This window comes from Mirounga angustirostris, unplaced genomic scaffold (genome assembly GCF_029215605.1).
Source record: "Mirounga angustirostris isolate CCGP_5_RB_7025 unplaced genomic scaffold, mMirAng1.0.hap1 SCAF_4, whole genome shotgun sequence".
NCBI classification, from domain to species: domain Eukaryota; kingdom Metazoa; phylum Chordata; class Mammalia; order Carnivora; family Phocidae; genus Mirounga; species Mirounga angustirostris.
In genome coordinates, this window is record NW_026991712.1 from 189,715,697 (window position 1) to 189,726,664 (window position 10,968).

Genomic DNA, 10,968 nt, shown 5'->3' on the forward strand with positions numbered 1-10,968 from the left:
GCTGTTTGAGTCTCTTGGTGGAAGTGCAAGTCCATCTCGGCCCAGTGCCAGGCTCGCCCACGGGCAGGCCAGCGGCTTGGCCTGTGGGGGGGCGCCCCGTGACTAGCCATGGGCCCCGGCAGCAGCGCCACACTGCTGGGCCTGGACCCCTGCGTGCGGTGGTAGGCGGGGGCGGGCTCCGCCGGGCCTCCTCTGCTGTGCTGGATGCCGGGCCTTACCCTCTGTCCATGGCCGGATCTGATCCAAACACTTAATGTTTCCTGAGGTTTTGAGGAGGCAGATTACATAGCAAATATTTTACTTAATGTGGGTTATTTCCGCGCCGTATGTGAAATCTCAACTATTAAAAACCCTTGTCAGCGGTAGAAATGATCCGTGCTGTACAAAGCCTTCACCCAGTGTCCAAGGCGGCAAGCTGTCTGCAGTGACCCAAGGTGAAAGATGACCTTGGGACGCCTGGCTGGCCCATTCGGAAGAGCAGGTGACCCTTGATCTCGTGGTCGTGAGTTTGAGCCCCACGTTGGGTGTAGAGATTGCTTAAAAAAAAGGTGAACTTGTCCTGTGGGTCTACACGTCTGACCCCGTGTCCATGTTGCTCTCCCTCGGAGGGGTCACCGGCCCCTCCCTCTTATGTGGAGTCCCTGGTGGACGTTGGACGTCCCCAGTAGTTGTCCCAGCTGAACCGCTGAGTGCAAGCTGTGTTTGGAGTCTCTTGATTCAGGGAGGAAGCCCCTGACCAAACTCGGGCTGCATGGACACAGGTGAAGGAGTCCTGGAGGTGTGGAGAGTGGTCTTGCAAAGGGCGTTGCCAGCATCTCCCCCAGGAAGCTTCCCCAGGCCCAAGTCTGAGACTGGAAACTGCAAATGCAGCCGAGGGGTCTGGGTCTGGGTCTGAGGCTGGAGTGACCGTCATGGGGGGCAGACTGCTGTGGGGACAATGCCCAGTGTCTGGGTACAGAGAAGCGGCTGCTGGCCTGGGCCTCCCCTCCAGGGGCAGTAGGGAGGGCGTGGAGGACTGGGGAGCAGGGTCTCTTTGGTGGTTTTCCAGGCAGCTCCTGTGCTCACGGGGGGGAGCCGGGCCGCTGGAAGGAACCATGGGATGCAGGGGAGAAGGGGAGGGGGCACTGAAGAGCAGAGAGCTGCTTCCCTGACACTGGGCCCGAGCCCAAGGGGGCCGCGTCCCCCTGCAGAGCACAGCTTGGCTGAGACTCATGGACCAGTGGGCCAGCGAAGTGGCTCCTGCTTCCTGCTGACGGTCGAGGTGCCTGGGGATGGGAGCAGAACCCATGGTTCAGCCGGGGCTGGGCCTGTTTGAGGCCCACTGCCGTGTGGCTCCCCCGTCCAGCTTCAGAGGTCGTCTGCTGTAGGTCGACCCGCCTGTAGGACCGTGCTGGAGGCTGGCCAGTTGGCGGTACCCACACAGCAGCCAGTCGGAGATGGTGCACTGGCCCTCGCACTCTGACACACTGAAGCCCTGACGGATCGGGCCATCAGGTGCCCAGCCTCCTGGGCACCGCAGGAGGGGTCTAGCAGCTCAGTGGGAGTCCCTGGGCTACCTTCCTGACCTGGTGGTGGGTGCAGGTCACATCCAGTGTTCTATCCGGGCAGAGCACAAGGGGATCTTCTGCAGCGTGGCCCCCTTCAAGACCCAGGCATTGGGAGCCGGCTCACCAGCTGGACACCCGAAAGAGCTGAGGCTCCAGCAGCGAGCTCAGACTTTGCCATAACCGCCCGCTGTTGTCCCTGGACCCGACCACCTCTGCCTGAACCGGGAGGGGGGACGGATGACCCCAGGCCGACTCTCCTCACATCTTCCCCACCAGGCTTGTCTCTGGGGCAGCTCTGCTTGTAGTGGCCACGGACACGGTCTGGGGTTGGGGTCTGCCTTCATCGTTCCTAGTGGACGTCTGGAAATTGAGGAGTGCCGGGAGGAGGACTCTTACGCTGTCCACTAGGACCAGTGTGCCCGCTTCCTCTAGACTGGACTGCAAGCAGCAGCTCCTCTGGGGGCTAGCCACGGCTCCGACCGTTCCTAGTCCTGGTCCACTGAGGGGCAGCGGTCAGCCCCCCCGGGCCCCCGTTTTGTGGCGACTGACTGCAAGGTTTTGTTGGCTTGAGCTGGCCCGGGTCATCCTGTTGCCTGCAGTGGGCAGGTGGTTAAGGAAGGGCCCTAACTCTCCCTGGGGACCCACCCACTGGTTTTCAGGTCCAGCTGGGGGGAAATCTTGTGCTCCCTCTCCTTGGGCTGGACAGCTGTGGAGGCAGCAGGCTCCTCTGGCAGGGCTCACCGTCGTGCGGACCTCCGGATTGCAAAGGCCTGGGGACCTGTCCCTTTCCCCTGCTGGCTTAGGACAGCAGGAAGCTGAGAGGCCTGGTTGGGTGAGGGCACCCCCTCAGGCTGTAAGGGTTGGCCTGTGCCCCAAGAAGAGGAGTGGGTAGAGGGACTCAGGCACCCTCAGCTAGGCCACCCACCATGCCTTTCTCTGAGGTCAGTCAGTCCCTCCCCTCGCTAGCCATGCTCACCCCCAGTGGAGGGCCAGTGCCCAGGGTCACCTAGGCCAGGACAAGGCTGGGAGCCCAGTAGGTCAGCTGTCCTTCCTAGGTCCTGCCTTTCTCAGGAGCAGGGTCGGAACCAGGCTTCCGGGCATCACCGGGACCCTGGGGTCGGGGGCCTCTGTCAGAGGGCCTGGAGGGGGCCTGTGGTAGGGCTGGAAGGATCCGGAGGGGCTGAGTGAGGTGGGTCATATGTAGGAAGGGCAGATGGGGCTGTGGGTCCTGATGGAGTTTGTCCCTACCCTGGGACCTCCTGGGCCACCACCCTGAAGGGGCTGGGTGTGAGGTGCGGGGAGCTTAGCTGGGAGGCGGGTGGAGTGAATTCACGTTAACAGTTTCCAGGGTGAGCTGGCCCTCCTGGAGAAGGGTGGGGGCTGTTTCCAAAGGCAGGGAGCGCCCCGGGGAGGCGCAGCCCCTTGCAGCAGCCTAACGCCCCCGTCCACGCCCCCGGGCTGGCGGGGGAGCCCTTGTTGGCTGGCAGACCAGCAGAGTGTGAGCCCTCCCCCTTGGAGTTTTGGGGAGGAGGGGAAGGCTTATTTGGCGGCGTGCGCGGGCAGCCCGGGCGGGCACTGCGTGTGAGGGGAGGCCGGCGCCGGCCCCAGCCCGCGGGCTCAGGAGCGCGTCTGCCTCTGCCGGGTCCCTTGTGTCGTCCGCCCGTCGTGGTGCCCGTCCTACTGCTGTCCAGGCTCGCCCTGCCTGCGCATGCACGGGGGGCGGCTAGGTGCCCCCTGGGGCTGTGTCTTCCCCCGGGGGCCCTGAGTGCCGGCTGCAGTGCCGCCCCCATGAGCACACCTGGGAGTCCCCGCTCGCCGCGCTGAGCCGCCACCAAGGTCTGGAGCCGCTGGGCGCCATGCGCTGGGCTTGGGCCGCCGCCATGGCCCTCTGGCTGCAGGTCATGCTCCTTGGGGGCGTCGGGGCGCAGCGGGAGCCCAAGAGGCCACGGCAGCCCAGCCAGCGCACTGAGCCCCCCACGGCCACCGCGTCCAACAGTGAGGGGCTGCTCCGCTCCCCCAAGGTACGCACGGGCCGGTTGCTCGCGGGTGCGGGGGTGCGCGCACTCCCAGGCTTCAGGCGGCCCCTGGGCTCCGGGCCGTCCTCCCACTTGCAGGCTCTGCCCTGCCCGGCTCTCCGGGCCTCCCCATCCTGTCTCGGTGCAGCGGGGCTTTGGGCAGGACTTGCAGCAGCGGCTCCTGGGGCAGCCACTGGGTCCCCCGGGCCCAGGGGAAGGGTGGGGGAGGGGAGGGGCTTCCCAGAGGGGCTGCAGCGAAACCTTTGAAGCCCCAGGTCCCACGAGCTGCCCTTGGGTGTAGTTGCTAATTCAGGCGTGGGGCGGGGGGTGGGGGGAGCTCTAGACCCCTTGTTGGGAGCCCAGGTGTCCCACAGCTTGAGTGGCTGGAGAGGCTAAGGCTAGCCTGGGCTCTGTGCTTGCCCGAGGTCCTTGCCCTAACCCCCACTGTGTAGCCAGCACCCCATGGCCTCTGGCGCGGGCTGTGTTCTGGTCGTTGGGAGCCCTCTGGCCTCAGTCGGCCCCTGGGGCCCCCTCTGAGACAAGAGATCCCTGCAGCTGCCTCAGCCCTGGTCCTCCACCCTCTTGAGCATCTCCTGAGGGGGTCTAGGCGCTGACCCCACCCACACAGGCCTGGTGGTTTCACACAGCTGCCCACCTGGGGGCCGCAGGCCTGGAAAGGGAGAGGCAGCTGCTGGGGCAGGCCCCCCACCCCCAAGCCCTCATGCCTTTGATCCTGGCCTCCCGCCTCCCAAGGGCGTCTCTGCGGCAGCCAGCCCGGCTGCTCTCAGCCCACGCAGCCCATTGGAGCCCGAGGCCCCATCTTCCAGATGGGCAGGCTGAGGAGAATGAGTCCTTGGGCCCTGCCAGCCAGAGAAGGGTGGGCTACCGACAGCTTCTGGGGGCAGGCACGGGTCCATCTGGGGACAATCAGGCAAATCTCTATTCCAGGAGTGGCCTCCATGGTGGGGGGCTGCCATGGGACACATATCCCAGGACAGCCCTCCCCAGACATTGGGACCCCTGCTCTTCCTGCTAGGGGTGGGCTCATCTTCCACCTGCCCCTTGGCCCCTAGACACCACTGATGGACTTGTCTCTCCAGGCTCCTGGGTCCCTCAAGCGTGGCTAGGGCGGGTGGCAGCCAGGGGATCAGGCAGATAACAGATATGCGAGGAACCAGGACATTCAAATATTCTTGGCTTCTCTCTCTTCTCTGGGTGGGGCCCAGATCAGGGGTGGGAGGCACCCCACCCTCCTGCCCCTCCCATCCCCCAGGATAGAGGCCTGTCTGGTCTGCTGAGAGGCCCTGGCCCCCCCGGGTCGGGAGGCAGCACCTGCCCCAGGAACCTGGCTCTTGCCATGTTTGGGACTGAGGGCAGACTGCTGGACTGGACCTGCCTGAGTCAGGACCTCTCAGCTTGCCCTGCCGGGAACAGCTCTCCGAGAGTGGCCAGGGCTCTGCTAGCCCCATGATCGTGGCTCCCTCCCAGCCAGGCCAACATCTGCTGTGTTCCTGCCCATTTCATGAGCTTCCTATTGGCATGCAGACTTCCTCAGAGGCAGGCCGACTCTCTCCCCAGCCCACGCCCCCTTACTTGGCATGATGTGCTCCTTCTTTGACCTTGGGGCTTAGGGTGCTCCTGCCTCTCCTGCCTGTCCTGGTGCAGAAACTGGGCTTAGGAGGGGGTCGTTGGGAGGGTGGAGGGGGGCATGGTCTTAGGCAGCTCCACTCTGCCCCTCCCAGACCTTGCTTGAACAGCCAGGTGTGCTGGCCAGCTGTGGCCTGGGTCCGAGCCTGAGGGGCGGGGCCGGCGGGAGTGCCAAGGCTGCCCGCTCGCACCCCTGATGCCCAGCACAAAGCAGAGCCTGTGCCCATCCTCGCCCCAGCTTGGCGTGGCTCTGAAGCTCTTGGGAAGCCCCCCCACCGCCCCACCGAAATTTGCTCCTGCTCTTTACCGCCCACCTGCTGGGGCGTGTGCGGCTGGCCCCATGTGTACATGGGTGTGCCTGTCTGCTTGGGGGTAACCCGGCACAGCGGGAAGGGACACAAGTGCTCCAACACAGATCCAAAACCAAGGTGCCCGGGCATCAGGTCCTGGCTTCCACAAAGGAAGCCCTTGCTGCATGCGTCCAGGCCTGGGTCCCCAGGGTGGCCTGCGGTGCCCCACTGCCACGTATCTTGTGCGTGCCCTGAGTCCTGCCCAAGGTGGCCTGGGCCCTGAGTTTCCCCACTCCCCACTGGGGGCAGTAGGGCAGGACTCACGGGGGCCTCGTGGCCAGCACACTAGCTCTGTCCCTGGCCCTGCAGCCACCTGAGGCCCTGGGGTCTGAGTTCTCAGACGCCCACATGACATGGCTGAACTTCGTCCGGCGGCCAGATGAGGGGGCCTCGAAGACACGGTGCCGGGGCCGGGATAAGAAGTCGGTGAGCCCCGGGGTCTGAACCCAGGGCAGGGGGGGCTGTGGTTCTCACTGGGACCCTCACTTTCTCCTGCCTCCCCCCAGAGAGGCCTCTCTGGCCCCCCCGGGCCCCCCGGGCCTCCTGGACCCCCCGGACCCCCCGGTGCCGCAGTCACCCAGGAGGCCCTGCTTCGAGAGTTTCAGGAGATGCTGAAAGGTGAGGCTGCTGTCCTGGACTCTTCCCGCCTGGGCCCTGGGGGTGACCGCCCCAACCCCAAGACGCTGCCCTCACTCTTTTCCCCACAGAGGCCACCGAGCGCCGGTTCTTGGGGCTGCTGGGCCCGTTGCTGCCTGAGGGGACTGGTGGGCGGCTGGTGGCCGAGGCTTTCCACTGTGCACTGAAGGGCCCCATGGTGGTGGACGAGAAGACGCTGGTGGAGCTGCATGGCTTCCAGGCCGTGAGTGCGCGTCGGGGCGAGCCCTGGTCTGCTCGGGGCATCTGCTGAAGGCCGTCCTCAATGCCAGCAGCGGCCAGCGGTGGGGGGGGGGGGGGGCGGGTGCTGGGTCGGCTCCCCACCGCTGGGCAGGTCTCACACCCAGCACATACACCCAGGGGGCGCCTGGGGGAGCCAGGCGTGGCAGGGAGGAGGTGACCTGGGTCAGGGTTAGCAGGTCCCATGTGCCACGACTTAGGGTGGGGTCCAAGGTGGCCAGGAGCCAGGGATGCCCTCCCTGGTGGGGGCTCTTGAGGGTTCACCCATCCCTTTGGGCCTGGAGCCTGTGCCCAGAGGCCCAGGTGGGTGAAGACACACAGGTTCCCCCCCACCCCATCCTGCCCACCTGGGCCCTGCTTGGTGGGGGGGGCGGGCAGCTGTTGGTCACAGGCACCTCCCCCAGGCTGGATGTGCAAGATGAGGGCCCAGGCCCTGCAGCCGGCTCTTCACCTGCTATCCCTCCAGCCCACGGCCCAGGGCGCCTTCCTGCGGGGGTCTGGCTTGAGCCTGGCGTCAGGCCGGTTCACAGCCCCGGTGACCGCCATCTTCCAGTTTTCTGCCAGCCTGCATGTGGGTGAGTGGGGGCCAGCCCCCAGGCCTGGGTCCCATTGAAGAGGTGCCTCCTGTTCCATCCCCACCTCCCGCAGGGGAGGGGGGTTCTCGCTCAGGGCCCACTCTCCCCCAGCCCTCAGCAGCTCCCGGGCCCGCCCCTGGCAGTCTAGCCACCGCCCCTCTCTGCTCTGTCCTCCCTGGGGGCTGCTGCAGGCTGGGCCTGTCTCCACAGACCACAGGGAGCTGCAGGGCAGGGTGCGGCCGCGGGCTCGGGACACAGTGCGGGTGCTCATCTGCATTGAGTCCCTGTGTCATCGACACACGTGAGTGGGCCTTCCCTGCGGGCACTTTTGATGCTGCGGGGGCCGTGGGGGATGGTGCCCAAGCCTGAACTGTCCTGCCTGGGCAGAGGGCAGGACACAGAGCTGTGTACCCGGTGGCGGGGGGGCTGGCCCCACAGCCAACGTGCCCTCACCCTCGCCCTGCGGCGCCGCGTCCAGGTCCCTGGAGGCCATCTCGGGCCTGGAGAGCCGCGGCAGGGTCTTCACCGTGCATGTGGAGGGGCTGCTGCAATTGCAGGTGAGGCTGGAGGGCTTGGATGGGTGGGGAGGGGTCCTACGCCTGGAGCCTTGGCCTGGCACTGCTTAACCCAGCGAGTGGACGGACATCGGCCACGTGACCCCCTGGGTGGGTGCTGCCTGGTGGGGCTCGAGCTTCATTCCTCCATATGCTGCCCCCTGGGCAGGCGGGCGCCGTGGGTGGTGATGCCCACTGTGGGGTGTCTGCAGGCCGGACAGTATGCCTCCGTCTTTGTGGACAACGGCTCCGGGACCACCCTCACCATCCAGAGTGGCTCCAGTTTCTCCGGCCTGCTCCTGGGCACGTGAGGGCCAGACAGGGGCCAAGAGCACCTGCTGGCCCTCACACACCCACTGTCCTCTGTTAAACCTGTGGTCACAGCAATAAAGAGCTCTCAGCCCTCCCTGTCGCCTGGTTACTGAGTCATCGTGGAGGTGGGGGTGGGGGTGCAGCCCCGGAAGGACGTGCTGTCTCATGTCCAGTCTTGGAGGCAGCGGCCCCTAACACCTGCAGGGCCAGGGGCCCAGACCCATTCAGCCTGGGAACCAGAAGTCCCAGAAGTTGGTGAGTCAGATGGCAGCCGGATACCGTGCGCGGTCCCTGTCTGGGGTGCAAAGAGCAAGGTGGGGAGCCCTTCAGAGGGCCTTGTCGGGGGGGGGGCAGGCGCAGGGAGCACGCGGGTGGGGGCCACGCACAGGGCTGCGCACGTGAACCCGGAGGGCGGTGCGCCTCACCCCCGGTGTGCTAAGTGCGCATGCGTTTCTGGGGCGGAGCCAAGGGCACCTCTCCACTCCCGGAGGCCCGTACAAACCCCAGGTGGGGTGGCCAAGGCCGTGCCTGCGGCTCCTGTGGATTTGGGGCCCTCCACCCCCACCCTGTTTTGGCTCCAGAGAACCCAGACCAAAGAATGTAAATTGGTCTTGGGATGTCCGGGCCCCTGCAGAGCTGCGGAGATACGATCTCTGGTTGGCACCTGGGCCCTCAGCAGGCAGCCCCACCTTGGGGGCCGGGGCCAGGCCAGGCCCCTGGCCCCTCCACAGATGCCTGGGAGGGGGGGCAGGGCCTGAAGCCCCCTCTCCAAGGCTGAGCGGGGATGGGCAGGGGGCGGGGAGGACAAGGGCTCCCGGGTCTGCCTGCTGGCTCAAGGGGCAGGGAGGGGAGGCAGGGCGGAAGAGACCGGAGCCGAGAGCCATTATCCCTCCCCTCCCCTTGGGGACCCTCCCTGCAGCCCGCTGAGTAATGAGGCAGGAGAGTGCTGGTGCCGGGCTGGCGCCAGCCCCCACAGCAACAGACTTGGCCGATGACCCGTCCTCACCTCGCTCCCTGGTCGCCCCAGGGTGGCGTCAGGGGCTGGGGGCCGAGTTGGGGGTGTCTGTGCTTCGCGGTGGCTGCAGGCGCCGGCCCGGTCTGAGCGGGATATTCTGGCCGCTTGCGGGGATGGGGGGCGGGGCACGGGTGCCTTTCTGGGGAGGTTGGGAGAGGAGGGGCACACCGGGGAGGCAGAAACTCAGGAGGGGCCACTGTCTCCCGCTTCCCATTATTGAGGTCCTGCGCTAGGCTTGGCTGTGGGCACTGTCCATGCCGGACACCCGTTTACAGAGGGAAACAGGGGACGGGGATGCTGAAAGATAACGGCCAGCACCCAGCCGGACTCTCAGCTGTGCCTGGGGCCTCACTGCATCCAGGGGCTCCCCACTCCCCTGCAGGTCCTTCAACGCCAGCCAGTCCCCTCCCTGGTCAGGTCCAGGCGGGGACAGGTCTCATGGTATCCAGATGGGCTTTGGGGACTGTGATGACAGAGATGGAGACCCAGACCCAGAGATGGGGCCCAGGGCCCACAGAGAGTGACAGACAGGGGATGACAGGTGAGAGGCGAGGACAAGAAGGACAAACCAGGCCAGCCCCTTGGGGCCCACGGTGGGCAGGTAGCCAGGGCCCTGGGCCCGCCGCCTGATTGCACCTGCCTCCAGGTCTGTCTGGTCTTCCTCCCTGTTTCTGCCACCCTAATCAGAGGTCATTAGCCACTTAGCTGTAATTCTCTTGGAATGTGCTGTCTCCGGTTGAGCCTCCATGGCTGAGAGTGTGGGAGCAAAGTCATGGGGGGCTGGGGTGGGCCATGGTGGCTACTGTACAGCATCCAGGGCTGTGAGCTGAGGGGCCCAGGGTTCAGGCCCCAGGCTCAGACAGGCCCCCAAGGACACAGCCTGGCCTCCCAGTGTGAGCAAGGGGCCGGTGCAGAGTGAGGCTCCCAAAGGCATAGCCTGCCTTCCAGGGCCGGGGTACCGGCCCCACAGATACAAGGGAAAGCAGTCTTCTGCACATGGAGAAGATGAAGATTCTCAAGTAGCTGACTCTGGGACCTGCTTCAGTGGAGCAGTGCTGCCGTGTTGTCCTCAACCCAGACTGTGGTGTTTGAAAAGCTTCCCGTGGCCTGGGGAGGGGTCTGGAGCCCCCTAGGTGGCCCTGGGCCCTTGTGGTGATGCCCAGCTTCCCGTGGCCTGGGGAGGGGTCTGGAGCCCCCTAGGTGGCCCTGGGCCCTTGTGGCGATGCCCAGCCTGAGCGGGGTCTCCAGGGAGTGGGAGAGCCTGGGAGATGGGGTTCTTGCCCCGGCCTGGCCTCTCTGGATTTGTAGCTGTGTTTTGGGGTGGCCTGAGCGTCTGGCTGGGGCCTGAGCGTCTGTGCAGAGTGGCTGCACAGCTCTGGATGGCCTTGGGTTGACCCTTGACCCCGCACCCTACCCGGGAGCAGCGGGAAATAATGGGCTGACCTCACTGACCTCCCCTAGGGCTCACTTCCCAGAACCTCCATCTGACCCTGGGGCTTGCCAGGCAGGGCTCGGGGCTCTGCTCTACTAGGTAGGGGCTCGTGGGAGGGAGCACGCTTCCTCTGGGATCCCCTAGCCCTGCACTGCCACTGACTGGCCCCTCTTGGCCCCACGGTAGGCCTTGGGGTGTCTCAGTGTCGGGCCATAGCCTGGCCTTCTAGCACCCTGGGCGCGCTGTCTGGTTTGAGTGCAGACAGGAATGTGGCTGTCTGGTTCAGGACAGCTGGGAAGTGCTCTCGGGGGCCAGGAGAAACCGCTATAGCTTAGCAGCTGGGCCCCACCCTAGGTCTGCGGGGCTGGAGCCTGGAGGGGCGTTGTGGGGGCGCGGTTCCAGGCTTTGAGCGAGAAGGCCGCCCGTTCCCTCACACCATGATTCTCTGTGGGGCTGAGGGACGGGACAGGGTAGGGGTGAGGCTTACAGAAGAGGCCCCCCCACCCTCACCTGGGCCCTGGGGTCCCTGCCAGAAGTGTGGACGTTAGCATATAGCCGGGCCAGGGCCCAGCTTTGGGTCTGACTTCACCCCTTCAGGTTGGGCCTGTGGCTGGTAAGCGGGGGCTG

At 65.9% G+C, this 10,968-nt stretch overlaps 1 protein-coding gene across 1 annotated transcript; it reads left to right on the forward strand.

The window, feature by feature from the left end:
* The first annotated feature begins 142 nt into the window (after positions 1–142).
* Positions 143–8,199, forward strand: C1QTNF12 (C1q and TNF related 12). The gene is made up of 8 exons (XM_045895537.3): positions 143–3,568; positions 5,869–5,985; positions 6,066–6,177; positions 6,267–6,418; positions 6,920–7,028; positions 7,239–7,329; positions 7,507–7,585; positions 7,795–8,199. Exons 1-8 carry the CDS (start codon positions 3,404–3,406, stop codon positions 7,891–7,893), a joined length of 924 nt encoding a protein of 307 aa, XP_045751493.2. The 5' UTR covers positions 143–3,403; the 3' UTR covers positions 7,894–8,199.
* The last annotated feature ends 2,769 nt before the right edge of the window (positions 8,200–10,968 follow it).

Bases quoted from the DNA above. Each gene is read 5' to 3' on its own strand.
- C1QTNF12 (XM_045895537.3), top strand. From the start codon at position 3,404: ATGCGCTGGGCTTGGGCCGCCGCCATGGCCCTCTGGCTGCAGGTCATG. The intron at 5,986-6,065 runs GTGAGCCCCGGG...GCCTCCCCCCAG, and splicing joins GGGGCCGGGATAAGAAGTCG to AGAGGCCTCTCTGGCCCCCC. The intron at 6,419-6,919 runs GTGAGTGCGCGT...CTATCCCTCCAG, and splicing joins AGCTGCATGGCTTCCAGGCC to CCCACGGCCCAGGGCGCCTT.